Source organism: Choloepus didactylus, chromosome 15, assembly GCF_015220235.1.
Source record: "Choloepus didactylus isolate mChoDid1 chromosome 15, mChoDid1.pri, whole genome shotgun sequence".
NCBI classification, from domain to species: domain Eukaryota; kingdom Metazoa; phylum Chordata; class Mammalia; order Pilosa; family Megalonychidae; genus Choloepus; species Choloepus didactylus.
In genome coordinates, this window is record NC_051321.1 from 37,190,765 (window position 1) to 37,206,599 (window position 15,835).

Consider the following 15,835-nt stretch of genomic DNA (forward strand, 5'->3'; position numbering starts at 1 on the left):
TCTTGATTAGGGCAATTTTACTTGCATTAAAAAGTCTTTGAAAAGTCTAATCATAATTTTTTTTTAGATCTTTTAATAAAAATGGCTCCTAAGGCACAACATAGGAGTAAGTTTCAAATATCTCTTGAATATTTTCCTAAATTGGTTGGGCATTTGTTTTTAATGGGCAAAATACAACCAAACTTCATAAATCGGTCATTTTTACTCAAAGTTAATAGTGTGTGGCTTGTTTAATAAAACATGTCTGAAAATTAACACAGATGGGCTGTTCATTTGCCTGTGTGACGCATCTTAGACTGTTTACTAAAGAATATTGTCTCCTAGAAAGGAAATCCGTCATTTAAAATCATTTCTTCCTTACAGTTCGGTAGCCACTACTTCAAATTAGGTGGGTGCCGCAGCAAGCGCCCTTCACGACGGGGAGAGGGGACTAGAGCTGGAAAGCGAAGACACAAACTGTCTGTTGAGAGAGCTGAGAGAGTAGTAATCCTTGATTTTTCTGCGCCGAAAGGTACCTGAGAGACGGATTCACCTCATGCATGCAGAGAAACCACTGTCCGAAAGCACAGGGCGAATCGGCAGAACGCGCACGGCTCACATTGGGCTCCTGGTCCTGGGCTCCGAGCTCTAACCACTGCTGCCTGCCTTCGTCCACGTGGGCATCTGGAGTTGGGAAGTGAGTTATGAGAATAAAACAGGTCGGAAAGTCCAGGGGCAGCGTTCTCGGGGGCTGGAGGCCGAGGACGTTCTCGTAGAAGAGCGCCCCGGCTCGGTGGGAGCGCGGCGGGATTCGCGCCCGTGCCTTCGGCTGCTTCACATCCCTCTCCTTGCTCCGAAGTTGCGGAGGTGCCGGGGAGGGGAGGGGCCTCGCGCCGGGCGCCTGAGTGATTGGCTGCCGGGGGCCCCTGGCGAGCACTCTGTCGTCCAGCCCGGGTGGAGAGGGGCGGAGCGGCCACTGCTCCAACCGCCGCCGCCACCGCCACGGTCGCAGCAGCCGCAGCGTCGGCCGCCCGGCAAGTAGCTCGGAGCCGCCGTTTCCCGGCGTCCCGCTGCGGACAGTGGGCGCCGCGCTCAGTTCACTCCGCGCCGGAGCCATGTCCGGCGGCCACGCGTAACCGCAGAGCCGAGTCGGACCAGACCCCGTGCGCAGTCCACCTCCCCAGCCGAGCTTTCCCTGCACACGGCTCCCTCGGCCCCCCCGCCAGCTCCTTGCAGCCATGCCCCGAGCGACTACACTTGGGGCCCTGGTGCCACTGCTGCTGCTGCTGCCGCCGCTTTCCCGCGAGGCCGGGGGGCTCAGGGAGCGCTCTGACGCCGCGTCGTACTACTCGGCGCTGGAGGGCGAGGAGGGCGCGGAGCAGCAACTGGAGCTTTACCACGACCCGTGCAAAGCTGGTAGGTATCGCCGCTGCTGCCAGAGAAGTCCGGCCGAAGTTTACCTTTGAAATGTAAAGGAAGTGATGGGGCAAGCCTGCGCTGCTGTCTGTGGGGCAGGTCCCCCCTCCCCAAGGTCCTACGGGCTCCCTAGGAAAACAGTGCCCGCGAGGAACTGCTTAAATGCCACTCTGAGCCTGGGACGTCCCGGCCCTGGTTTGCGGCACTGCCCGGGTGGCGACCGGGGCTGAGGCGCACCAGGACGGGAACCCTAGGCCGGGAGGGCGCTGGGGGCTGGGCGGAGTCCCGCGCCACCTGACGGCCAGGTAGTCAGGACGAGCCGCCGCCGGGCTCTTCGGGGCTGGAGCGGAGGAGCCGGGTTGGGAGGAGTTGGGGGTTCCGATTGCACGTCATTCCTAAGTTCACACAAAGTTTCCCAAAATCTTGTGGTTTCTTTTGGGGAGAGAACTTTAAAAAGAAACACTTTACAGCAGGCGATAGGAGAGGGTCGCCGAGGGAGAATGTGGGTGACTCAAGTTGCTGCAAACTGCCCTGTTACCCCAATCAGCGTCGTCCGGCCCGAGGGTCGCGCCGGGCGGGCGGAGATGGAAGCCGGCAGGTGCTCTAATCCGGTCAGGAAGCGGCGCCTCCCGGCGCGCGGGTCTTTCTGGCGCAAATCACAGGCCGGGCTCTGCAGCTCCCGCTTCCCACGAGCCAGCAGCCGGCTCGCGTGTCCCGAGGGGAGCTGATTCGAGCTGGAATCGTTGAGATGTTAGTCCAGAAAGGTCCGAGCGCAGGTGCCTGAGAGAGTTTGGGGCAGTTCGCAGCTGGGATGCAGGAGTCCTCACTCTCTCCCGGGAGATGATGGTCCCAGGGGCCCACCCCTGGACGGCTGCCAGGTTCCTGCGGGTAGTAGGGATGGTGCCTCCCGGTGTCACTTGGCGGCCGGCAGAGAAGAGCGGAAAGAGGAAAGAGCAGAGCCACCACCCGTAGAAGGGCAGGGTGCTTCCGGCAGGTGCCGGGGCTGGCCAGGTGTGTGTGAATGCCAGGGGCCGGTGGTCCCATTTCTTCACTCTCTGGAGACCTCTGTCAGCCTGTTTCCTCATCTATAAATTGGGGATAAACTTAGAGTAGGACTAAGTTGCTTGTGGGGTTCTGAGTTAGGAAGGTGGGCAGAAGAGTTGGTTCCTGAGCAATGTTGAGAGAAGATCCGCAGGTATTATTCCCTGATGAAGGTATCCAGCTTCTCATGGGAACCTAACTCCCAGTCAGGAAGAAGAGTCCCCATGAGCACTACGGAATGGTGGCCCTGCCCTGAAAAGAGGGAACTGCACCTGGGAAAATGGGGTAAGGGATGGATCAATCACCACCCTGCACCTGTCAGATCCTGGGCCCTGCTGGGTGCAAGCTGGGGGCTCTGGGAGGCAGGGTGGGCAGCTGAGGCCTGGAGTGACCCATTTGTTTAGGAATGTGTTAAGCACCTGTGGTATGGCTGGTGTTGGTCTGGGCACTCTGAATCCATTGGTCTGTCTGCAAGAGCTCCCAGCTCCCCATCTCAGCCTTGTGGGATAACCCTGAGGCAGGTTTGTCCATTGGAGCCTCATTCTTTCCAGTAATTTTGGGGTGAGAGGCCAGGATACCCAGTCAATGCCAGATAACAGGGACATGCTGGTTCATCACAGAATGGGATGGGCCAGCAGTCCTGAAAGGTAGAGGATCTTGGAGAATTGTTCTAGCCAGCTCCATATATCCTCCATAGCCATCCCTGGATCCCAACACATTGGCTTCTCCCTGGGCTGCACTAACACTAAGAGTGGCCAGAAGAGGGTAATGGCAAGGGAGGCCTAGGCGGAAACGTAACACCTCAGTCTGCCCATCCTCTTGGAAATTAAGGAGTAGCCTCTGGGAGGCCGAGTTTGCGGGGGATGGGGTGGGCCCTTGAGACTCAATGGATGGCTTTGCCTCTTGGCTTAGGGGGCTTTGGGTAAGAAGGGGTAACCCACTGCCTTTCCTGGTTGCATATTTCAACAAAACCTTTAGGGCAGCCTCTCATTCTATCCCAGTCAAATCTGAGACCCTGATTCCTGCAGCCAGAGGCTCTGCGGTTAGGCAGCTCAGGGACTTAAATCTGAAGCACCTCCCACCTCCCCCTTCTTGAGTGTGGGTGTGTTCTGGACTCTCTTGGGTCTCTTCCTGCCTTCTCAGTAGCTGTGTGACCTGGGGCAAGTCCTCTCCTCTCTGTGCCTCATGTTCTCTCTCTGGAGAATGAAGATGTTCGACTTATTAGGGCTGCAAACCCCCAGGCCCCAGGGACCTGGCTATCTTGGTCCACTTGGTCATCTTGCCCTGGGCCCACTTCACACCTCACGGGGACTGAGTCTGTGCCTCCTGACTCTTTCTGCCTCAGTATTCTGCGATTCTCTGACCTTTGGTCCTAGCCCAGTGTTCTAGTTTGCTGATGTTGCTGGAATGCAAAACACCAGAGATGGACTGGCTTTTATAAAAGGGGGTTTATTTGGTTGCACAGTTACAGTCTTAAGGCCATAAAGTGTCCAAGGTAACACATCAGCAGTCTGGTACCTTCAGTGGAGGATGGCCCATGGTGTCCGGAAAACCTCTGTTAGCTGGGAAGGAATGTGGCTGGCATCTCCTCCAAAGTTCTGGTTTCAAAATGGCTTTCTCCCAGGACGTTCCTCTCTAGGCTTCAGCTTCTCTCCAAAATGTCACTCTCGGTTGCTCTTGGGGTGTTTGTCCTCTCTTAGCTTCTCCAGAGCAAAAGTCTGCTTTCAACAGCCATCTTCAAACTGTGTCTCATCTGCAGCTCCTCTCTTCTCAGCTCCTGGGCTTTCTTCAAAGTGTCCCTCTTGGCTGTAGCAAGCTCGCTTCTTCTGTCTGAGCTTATATACTGCTCCAGTAATCAAGGCCCACACTGAATGGCTGGGGCCATGCCTCCAGGAAATTATCTCATCAGAGTTATCACCTACAATTGGGTGGGTCACATCTCCATGGAAATACTCAAAGCATTCCAAACTAATCAGCACTAAAACATCTTCCCCACAAGATTGCATCAAAGAACATCGCTTTTTCTGGAGGACATAATACATTCAAACTGGCACACCCAGCTTCTCAGAGCCTGAGCAAATGGTTAAGTGTAGTATCCCAACACTGCTGTTTCCAAGCTGTGGGACCTTGGGCAAGTCACTTAATTTCTGGGTGTCTTAGTTTCCTCATTTGTAAATGGAAGTGATTCTTAATAGATTAAAGTGATTAGAACAGTCCCTGACTTATACAGTACTTTATAAACAGATTTCTCTTAGAAACATTGAAGAAAAAGTCTTCACGTTGACCTTTGAAGCAGATTTTAAGCTGTGAAATATAAATTTGCCAATAGACATCATATTTGATACTGTAAAAAGGGGTGGTTTCCAGTCAGATGGTTGTGGAGTGGGAGGGCATCTGTGAAGCCCTGATGACATGAGGCTGCTATTGTACGGGGCTTCTTGCACATAGTTTCTGTGTGACAATCCATAGCTCTGCCATTTGGTTTTTCATCTGGTAACAAGGATCCAATTGACAGTAAACCATAAAACGTCCTTCCAGCCACCACACCCCTGAGAGCAACCTCTGCAAAGCTCCCGATGGCCTCTCCTGCCTGGCTGCCCGCCTCCACATTTCTTTTGCTGGCTTCAGAGCCAAAAGACCTGGGTTCTTTCCCCACCCTGCTTTTTACAATCTGCATGGCCTTGAGCAAATCAGTTCACCTCTTCATTCCTCAGTCTCCTCATCTACAAAAATAAGGATAGAACAAAAATGCCTGCCTTGTAGGGTGGTCATGAGTCTGGTTTCAGTTGGGTTCCTCTGAAAGCAGAGCCTTAGACAAGGACTTGTGTGTAGGAAATTCATTTGGAAGGTAGTCCCAGGAGGCAGGGGTGAAGGAGCAGGGAAAGTGAGGCAAGGAAGGAGGAAATTCAGTAATGGGAGGGTAATGGAGGTAATTGCTTTAGGCAATGGGGTCTTAATCCACCGAGACCTCGGAGAAACTTCCAGAATGCCTCTGAGAATTACCTGCCCAAAGAACAGGAGGCTGGATCACTTATCCAAGGGCTGCTGCCCTCCTTTGTTTCCCCCGTTTTCCAGTTTCTATTCCTGTGTGAGAAACCAGCCACAGTCAGTGGTGTGAACAGCCACCGTTTTATTATGCTCCTGATTCTGCGCATCAGGACTTTGGAATGGCACAAGCAGGGGTGGCTCGTCTCTGCTCCACAATGTCTGTGGTCTCAGCTGAGAAGATGTGCAGGCTGGGGTGACTTGACACTAGGGTGCTGGAATCCTGGGCTCATTCATTCACATATCTGGCAGCTGAAGCTGGCTGTTGGCTGGGATCTCGGTCTATCGGCCACAGCATCTGCAAGTGGCCTCTCCATGTGGTCTCTCCATGCAGACCACTTAGGCTTCCTCACAGTGTGGCAGCTGCATTCTAAGTGCAAGCATCCCAAGCAAACCAGACAGAAGCTGCACCGCCCCTTACGACCTTGCCTAAGAAATCACATTTTCACTTCCACCATGGTTACAAGCCCTCCCAGCTTCAATGGGAGGAAACACAGACCCATCTCTTCGTGGGAGGAGTGTCAAAATCACATTACTGAAAGAGCTTGAGGGATAGGAGTTATCGTTGCAGACAGTATTTTCCAGTTTTGGAAAATACAATCTGTCACACTACCCAAGGCGTTAACTTCCCAGTACGTCCAGTCTGCGTCTGTGTGCACAGACTTAACGGGCTCCTACAGCTTCAGAAAAAGTTCTCAAGCAGAAAAGTGGGGAGGTGTGCAGCAGACACAGGGATCTGCCCAGAGTTGAGCTGAGGGGATGTGCTCAGGTCACCGAAATTGTCTGCATGAGATTCAGATGGTAGGAAAATGCTTTGTAAACTGTAGAGTGCAGCACAGCCTTTTGGGTTTATTAAATCCAAGGGATCTGGCTGACAAGAAGCTGTACTTTTCAGCTGGTAGCTTTATAAATGCTGTATGTGGCTGCCTGTGCTGAGAATTCAGCTCAACCAAGCAGGCATAGAGATTGTGGCAGTCAGATGCCAAAAAGAACTTGGAGGTCCCCACTGCGGCCAGGGCTCCTGCAGAGGAAGGCGGCAGGCCCCTTTTGGGTGAGGATACTCCAGGAGCTGAATGATAGCAAGAACATTACCGCATTGACCTCAGCACAGTCCTGAGAGTAGAAAAGCAGCTGCAATGGATTCCCATTTTGCATGTGGGAAACTTAGCTACTGCCTGACCCTGAGGCCCCTTTGATTTTCAGCATCTCTGTAAACCAAGCCCAAGTTCTGCAGACAAGAGAATCCAGTATGGCATCATCGAAGGTAGGCCCCCGGCTTTTACATCAGTGGAACATGTTTTGTTTTTTTTCTCCTGCCCACACCTACAGTGATCAGCGCCTCTCACCCTCTTGTGGGGGAGGCCAGTGTGTGGAGAGTGTCTTTTAACCCTCTGTCCAGTGCAGTGAAGGGACAGCAGGGCTGGGGCTGTGATTGTACGTCAGAGCCACTCATGAGAGCCCCAGATGTGCAGGGTGCCTGCCCCGGGGCAGACTCTGCACTGGGTGCTGAGGATCTCAGGGCCAATCAGGCCTCGTTCCTGCCCTCTGGGGGCTTCCATCTCAGGGGTGGGCATGGCCTCAGCAGGAAGGTACCGGGGTGGAAGCTGACGGCAGACAGGTCAACAGGTCACTGCACTTGGCAGCACCTTCTGTGGGCCATTCTGGACCTTCCATCTATCCCCACTTCCCCCCACTCTCACGGCACTCCCTGGCTCCCAGGTGGGTGGAGTGCCCGGCTCCTCCCTGGTCTGTTGAGGCCATTGGGTAGCATAGCCGAACTTTGGAATCAGGCAGACTTAGGTTTTCCTTCCCAGCTCTGTTACTTCTGAGCTGTGAGACCTTGAGCAGGTCCCTCGACCTTCAGAAGCCTCAGTTTCCTTCATCTGCATAATGCGGTCAATTGATCTTTTTGGCAGGCTTGTTGTTACATCACAGATACTCGACACAGTGCCTAGCAAGCAGAAGCGCTCAGTAAATGTGAACTATCGCTCTAATTATGTGGCCCTGAATAGCCTATTATGCTCAAAAAAGTGTGTGGATTCAACTGAATCATATGGACGGCGCTGCTCCCGTTCCTAACGGAAAGCCCAAGGGTTAAGAGCAGGCTCGAGACCTGGACCTGGCATCGTGGGATTGAGCAAGCCTTCCTGAGCCAAAGAGGGAAGAGAAATGAGACAAAATAGATTCAGTGGCTGAGAGATCTCAAATGGAGTCGAGAGGACATTCTGGAGGGCATTCTTATGTGCTATATAGATATCCCTTTTTAGTTTTAGTCTATTGGAATAGCTAGAAGGAAATACCTGAAACTGTCGAACTGCAATCCAGTATCCTTGATTCTTCAAGGCAATCGTATAACTGTGTAGCTTACATGGTGTGACTGTGATTGTGAAAACCTTGTGGCTCACACTCCCTTTATCCAGTGTATGGACAAATGAGTAGAAAAAAGGGGTCAAAAAGTAAACGAATAATAGGGGGAAAAGGGAGTGTGAGATGTTTGGGGTGTTTTTACTTTTATTGTTATTTTTATTCTTATTTTTTGGAGTAATGAAAATGTTCAAAAAGTTGATTGTGGTGATGAATGCACAACTATGTGATGACACCATGAACAATTGATTGTATACTTTGGATGATTGTATGGTATATGAATATATCAAAATAAAATTGCATTTAAAAAAAAAAAAAGAGATGGCAAATAAATAAATAAATAAATAAAAAATCGGGCTCTAGAAACAAATTAACAAATTGCCCTGGCTCTGCCACTTACTGGCTGTGTGGCCCTGAGAAAGCCACTTACCCTTACTGGGTCCCAGTGTCCTCATCTATAAAACATAGATACTAATGTCTACCTCATAGGGTTATTATGATAATTCAATGAGTTAATGTAGACAAAGCACTTAGATTAGTGCCTGGCAGTCCGTAAATATTTGTTACTGCTTTTATTATTATCCCACAGAAATCCAACAAGGTTTCTGGGTGGCGAGAAACCAAGTATCTAAACAACTAAAGCCAGGTGATGTTTAAAGACTTCCTGTTTTCTAACGATGCCAATGCTAATAATACCTCTATATCCAGAGAATTTGATCTAAAAAAGTCTGCCATGAGTCTCCTTGGTTTCCCTGAGGATGGTGTTAGGCTGGGGGGTTTCCATGCGCTGAGAGCCAACCTGGTGTCCAGGCCCCACCAGGAAAGCAGCACCCTGGGCATGCCTGCCTGGGGCTGGGTCCCAGCCTCCACCGGGCCAGTGGCTCCTTGCAGCTCCTCCTCCTTCTGAAACGGAGTTCTTATGCCTCCAGGCTCCAAACAGCTGAGATGCAGGCGGATCTGGACCCGCGTCCTTCCCACCATGGAGGCCTGGTCGAGCAATCTGACCAGAAGCTGTAACTTCATTGGTCCCCAAACCTTTGTCTTCTCGACCCTCACCGAGTTTTCAAGAGGAAGAACAGTGATATTACAGTGGTTACAGCCTTGCCTTAGAGTTTTGGGCCACATTGATGATTTACAAAGCTCTTCCCTTCTAGTCCTTCCATTGGCTCCCCATACAGACTTGGAGATGCTCTAGGGGCTGTCAGGGATGGTTGGATGGTCTGGGGGTTCACAGGAGATGGTCTGTGGGCTTACAGGAGATGGTCTACGGGCTCACAGGGATAGTCTGGGGGTTCACAGGAAGGTCTGGGGGCTCACAGGGATGGTCTGGGGGCTCACAGGGATGGTCTGGGGGCTCACAGGGGTGGTCTGAGTGCTTGCACAGGGGAGAGGCTGGACTCTGAGAGGGACTTGCACAGGGCATTGAGCTTGTAATGGTGGTACAAGAACCTCAGATCCCTGTTCTCCCCTGTACATCTCATGGCCCCTCCAATCCTGGAAATGCTCCCCTTTCCTGACTCCTCCATGCTGCCCAGTCTGAAGGTCAAGTTTATGCACCTGTTCTAGTGCACCATAGCCCACCACCTTCTCCCTATCTTCTTCTCCGGCCTTGGCTTGGAATCTGACAAGGATGAGAAAATGCTGGCCTTCAAAGTACTCTCCATCTCAAGACACAGGGAAGAATAAATGAATAATACAAGGTTTTTGTATGTTTCTGTCCCCTCTCTCTTTGTCTTTCCCTCCTGCGGAAGGCCCAGGTGGTGGGTGGGTGTTGGGTCACTTGAGGAACTTGGGTCCAGGCACTTTCCTTTCCCCCCAGAGGGAGAGGACTTAGATGGCCAATGCTTCCCAAGGAGTCTCAGGTGAATTGCATCCTGGATGCCAACCACTTTCTAGGGCAGATGCCGTGAGACACGCAGTTTAAGACAGTTTTAGAGGGCAGGCAGCCTGTGGCTTGAAGCCTGCCTTTGGCCTTGCTACCTGTGTGGTTTTGCTGAAGTTTCTTAACCTCATTTTCCTCATTTGGAAAAACAGGAATGATAGTAAAACCTGTCCATAGGTTTGTTTGAGGATTAAATGAGGCAGTGAATATTAAGAATTAATCCAACTGTTATTGTCAGTTCTCTTTCTGTTATTATTACTTATATTATTGTTCCCCATTTAAGAATTTCCCTGTAAGTCACAGTCTCTCAGTGACCTGAGGATGCTTATCTCCCTCTCTCAGGGCTTCAGAGCCTTCTCCCGGGATACATAGCATGTGGCAAGTGATAATTTATTGCTCCAGCTAACTCTCTCTCATCCATGAAGCGGGAAGAGGATGGCAGATAAACCAAATGCATATAAGCAGGGTTCTCATGGTATCCTCTTAGCCCGCTTGTAACATACTTCTGCCTGGATGCAGACCTAGCAACAGGAACTGTGCTTTCCTGCTGATTGGTTACGGCCCTATCTGTGATCACGCCACCCTCTAACCACTTCTGTCAATTACCAATAAATATTCTCAAGCTCGCCTGCATGGGCACTTGAGTGTTGATGTTCAGCCCCGAGTCTTTGCCTGCTCCGCCAGCTGGGCCACTTATCTCCCAGCTCATCCTGCAATCCGCACCCAGCCTCTTCCCCTTCCTCCCACCTGGGTTACTGGCCTTGAGTTGATGGGAGTCCTGCTTGAGCTAATTTCCCACAGGAGCAGCTTCAGGTAACCTTCCTTCTCAACTCTTCTTCATGTCCCTGGTCAGTTCTCCACCCTGCTGAGCCAGCCCTGGCTTTGCATCCTCTCCTCCTCAGCTCAGAGTCTACCGTGATTCACTAAGTCCTGCCCCCCATGGTTGCAGCTAACAGATTTGTACCAGAGGCTGGCCAGGTGCTTAAGCCAGAAACCCAGTCACCAGCCTGGACACCTCTCTCTCCCTCCTCCTCTCGTGCCGTTCAATCCAAGTCCTGCCAATTCTCTTTGCAAAATCCAACTCAAGCCATCTACTTCTCTCCATCTCCACTGCCACTGTTTTGTTCCAGCCCTGCCAGCTTCCACTGGGCCATTGCAGGAGTGTCTGACCCAGTCTCCCTGCAGCCTGTCTTACTTCCCCACAGTCTGTTGCCACATTGCAGCCAGAGTGATCAGACCTGCTTGGGGCCCTTTAATGACTTTTTGTTGCACTTGAGATGATGCAGTCCACAGGCCCTGTGTGCTCTGGTCACTGCTTGTCCCTCTGACTCATCCTGTCTCCCTCCCCATGCCCACCATGCTCTAGCCTCACCCGCAGTCTTCCTCCTGCCTGGAAAGGTCCTGTCCTGACTGTCCATCTGGTCAACTCTGACTTATCCTTTAGGACTCAGCTTAGGTATCATTCCCCCTATGAGGTCTTTCCAGCCCCCAATCTGAATCAGGACCCTTCTTTTAAATCTCTTAGCACATTTGTTTTCCTGCATAGTACTCTTCACCATCTTTAATTGGGCATATTTATCAATGAGATTAGTTGCTGACGGTCTGTCTCCATCCTGGACAGTGACTTCCATGGGGAAGAAATGAGACCCATTTGGTTTCCCAGTTATCGGCACAGTGCCTGGCACATGGTGGTACCCAACCAATATTTGTCAAATCAAAGTGAACAAATGAAATTGGAATTGGGAAAAGGTCGCAATCACTGGAAGACAACCAAGGAAGACAGGTGGTAAGGGGGTGGTAAGCCCTACGCTTGGCCTTGAAGGACTGATGGACTTTGTAGAAGCTGGGATGCAGGAGAAGGCATACAGGGAGAATAAACAGCCTGAGTCAAGGCGTGGCAGCAGGAATGCGTAGCATGGGGCTGGAGGTGAGGATTTACTCTGGTTCACTTTGCAGAGTGGTAGCGATGAGATTGGAAAGGGCTTGGAAGAGTGAATGTCAAGCTAAGGATTTGAAATGTGTCCTTTAGTAAGGGGAGCTGTTGTTTTTTTTGAGCAGTGAATTATTAAAATGAAGACATGATGCTTAGGATCTGTAGAAGCAGGAGGCAGGGGGACCCCTGGGGACATGACCACCAAACTTGGGCTGTGGCCTTGGGAATGGAAAGGAAGGGAAGATGGGAGGGAGATTATGATTCTATCTGGGGGAGAGGTCCCAAGCTGTACCTCAAGGTCATGGTTGAAACATGAGTGAGTGAATTCAGACATATTCAGCAAGCACTGAGGTATCTCTGAGAAGGGCAGCAAAGGGAGTTGTCTTTTTTTACTGTAAAACATTTTTCTTAATTACATAGATAATACACATCCACTTAGAAAACACTTAGAAAATATAAAATGCAAGCAAGTATAACAAATTCCAGTAATTCCACTGCCTAGAAGTAACCTTTCTTGACATTTTGTTATATGATCTTCCAGACTTTTTCTATGCATGTTGTGTAATGCTTTTCTGAATATTTTTTTCTGAAAATTCTATACATATTGCTTTGAACCTAGTTGTATTTTACTTTCATTTTATATTATGAACTTTATTTGACAGTAAACATGCTTGTGTAATAAATGTATTTGTACAGTGTCAATTTAAAAGTTGTTTTGTACACCATTATATAAATGCATCAGAATTTATTCAGGTCAATCCCCTATTGCTGAACATATAAATTTTTCCCAATCTTTTGCTTTTATAAACAGTGATGCTAGAGTCATTCTTGTAGCTAAATTTTTTGTGTACATCTTTTCCTTAGAATAAATTCCCAGAAGTAGAATTCATGGGTCAAAAGTGTAGATGCTTTTAGTATTTCTGATACTCATTTTCAAATTGACCTTCAAAAAGTTTTAACTCCTTTACACTCTCATCAATATAAATGCTTTGTATTCTGGTTTTTAAAAATCTTTGCTGGTTTGGTAGGAGAAAAAATATTTGGCTATTCAATTTGCATTTATATTTTATTTTCTGTTTCTTTTTGAAATGATTTTGAACCTTTTAAAATGTATTTTGACCATATTTCTTTCACTGGGTGTATTTCCTGTTCATTTATTTCCTTCTATGTTCATGTGTCTAATTGGATGTTCATTTAAAAATATTTTGTAAGAGTTCTTTAAACACTAAGGACTTCAACCTCTTGTCATATTTGTCACAAATGATTCTTAGAGAAGATTTTTAAAAAACAGAAAGCTTATTCTGCACCACATCATTGTATTTTTTTTTTTTTTTCTCCCATGGAGATGATTGTACGACTGTATCAGTTAAGATTAGGTTAAATCTCTAGTACCAGACCTGAGGAAATTGGCTGTGTCATCAGGATCTAGTTAGGAGATGGAAAGTGCATCAGCTAACTGAACAGGGAAAATTTAATAGAAAGAAGTATTAACTAGCAAAAGGGTTTGACTATTTCAAAAGGTAAAAGGAACTGTAAACAGTACAGGAGTAGCAGGTGTAGGGAGCAACCACTAGGAAAGGAATAAACTTGAAAGAGGCCACCTTCCCCCTTCTGTCCCCCAAAACTGAAATTCAAAATCATAGGAGAGAGTGTGACTGTGGCCCACTGAATGCTGGAGAAGTTCACTGAGACGCCACAGGACAAGGCTGGCGGGCAAGAAATTGCCCATTGGAGTGCCAGCAAAACTCTGAAGGGCAGGTGCCAGTGGGTCTCCTGAGCACTGTTGGCAGCCACTCTATAGGAGCAAAAAAGAAAAGATTACTAGAAACGGTAAGAGAATTTCCTTCCTTTTGCAGCATCCCTCCCATGACCTCTACTGACAAACCTAATGTGCCAGCTGGCAAAGGAGAAATGTTTACAAGGTTCAGTTTCCATATCACAAAGCACGGCAAAGAAGGGTAGATTTGGAGCTGAGAAGCAATATATACCTAGCTAAAACATTGGCTTAAACAAGTTAGAAACTTATTTCTCTCTCACACCAATATCTGGAGGTCTGAAATCTAGGGCTGATATGACAGGCCTCCTTCAGGAAGTCCTCCAGGATCCAGACTCCTTTCAGCTTGTCACTCTATTCTCCTTAGGTTGAGTCTGTCGTCCTCACGGTCTAAGATGGTAGCCAAGGCTCCAACCATCACAAACATGGTCTAGACAATTGGTTGGATTAAGGTATGGGGAAAAAAAAGGGAACAATGAATATATGGCAGGGAGGTTCCCAGGAGATGCCACTTGTCACTTCTGCTTTCACCTCATTGGCCAGAACCCAGTCACGTGGCCTCAGAGAGCTGCCTGGGAGTCTGGGAGATCTTTCTTCTGGAAGGCTAGAACTAAGTCAGAGGTTCCATTCTTATGCAAGAAGGGACAACAGATATTGGTGGACAATAAGCAATCTCTGCCACGATAGGCTAAACTTTAACTTGCTGGATCTTTATGAAGAAAATTTAATCAAAATGATGATAGGTTCACTGTCATTGCAGAAAGTTAACCACATAGACAAAGTAAGAGCTTGTAAAAGAGTAAAATCATGTAGAATGATTGCAATGGAAGAAACCTTTGGGATTGTTTATTTTAAGCTCCTCATGTTTCCTATGAGAACCCTGTGTCCAGGGGGAGCAGTAAGTTGTCCAAGTTCACATGAATAGCTATTAGCAGAGCTGGAGGTAGATCCCAGCTCTCCTTTACTTTCTGCTTAGTGTATCTTTTCACTCTCTGCACTACTTAAGGTCTCCCATGGGCCTTTTTCTCCAGAATGAGTTATGCATAGTGTGCTGGTGCCTTATGGCACTGAGAGACCATCCCACAGTGGAGATATTAGGGCTTATGAGATGCTCCTGGTCCTGGAACCAGACACATAAGATCTAAATTAGAGTCTAGGCCAAAACACTTCTGGCTCTAGGACCTAAACAGTACTGTTTTCTCCAATAATGAGTGAAGCCCCTGGGAGCTTAGGCTGGAATTAAACAGGGAAAAGTGCTGTCTTGGACCAAAGTACTCATTGCCTTTACCAGTCAGAATCCCGTCTTCTTATTTGGTTAAGGAAATAATGGTAGGATTAGGAGTGGGTGGGTGACTCAAGTCTATGAGTCAGGGTCCCAGGAGAAGACAGAATTTACCCCAGATGCTGGAAATGAAGCGAGACCTTAACAAAGGGACTACTACAGAGGCTGGGTAAAGGGAACAGACAAGGAAGGTTAAGGCGCCTAGAGACTAGCAAGCACGGGAAGCCAGGAGCTGAAGGGACGAGAGGAGGAGCAGTGATCCTGGCGCCGTGGCCATGCAGGAGGTACTGGGAAGATGCACCTACCGCCAGAGACGCAGCACCGAGGCCCAGGGAGGAAATGCCCAGGCCTCCCTCTCCTCTTCCCTCTGGTCTGCCCCTGTGTCTTGCTGGTTGAACACAACCAGAAGCCAGAGGGCAAGGGAAGCTGGAGGATGCCATGCATGGGAGCAGCCTTCCTAGGCACAAAGCAGAGCAGAGAAGGGCGGCGAATAAGTATAAAAAGGAGTAATTTTCATCATAGCTCAAGCCTTGCCTCAGATATTTGTTTACATGGGCTGAAGTATTTTTAGTATCTTTAAGACATATGTTTGTGAATGGCTGATATGTGACACATACAATGCCACTTCACTCCATGCCGATGACAGACACTGCTGATTGGTCATGGCTGTCTTCCCCATGGGTCCAAGTCATCTCAGTGCTCAAAGAAACACCACCAACTGAGTGGGATTGGCATGTGAGATGGAACCTATTTGGCAAAACTTAAATAGCTTTGCAGATATGGCCTACCGGTCTATACCAATCTGGTGGATAATTTATCTTTCTGGGAAAGTACCTGAGCAGATATCTCATAAGCCAGGTGAGTCCTGCTTGGAAAGCCAAGCTGTGGCATGGCTCTGAAACATATCGGTGCAGCCATATTATGATATGGAGGAGGAGCAGAGGTAGGAGGCTCCACCTGCTTTGAGCAAGGTGGCCATCAACCCAGGACCCCTCTTGGCTCATCTCTAAAGTGGGATGAAGCCAGCCAAGGTAGAAGCTGGAAGAGCTGGATGTTCTTTCGAGGTGCAACCAGCTTTCAGATCTGAGTACCCACCCGTGCATGGCGCTCTCCTAGGTC

General features: G+C 49.0%; 1 protein-coding gene across 1 annotated transcript in view; it reads left to right on the top strand.

Annotated features, from left to right (window-relative positions):
* The first annotated feature begins 1,086 nt into the window (after positions 1-1,086).
* The window catches only part of TLL2 (tolloid like 2), a 146,198-nt gene continuing 131,449 nt past the window's right edge, over positions 1,087-15,835 (top strand). Inside the window, exon 1 of the mRNA XM_037804520.1 lies at positions 1,087-1,395. Coding sequence (XP_037660448.1) covers positions 1,218-1,395 — 178 coding nt within the window. The 5' untranslated portion in view covers positions 1,087-1,217. The remainder of the gene's footprint in view (positions 1,396-15,835) is intronic.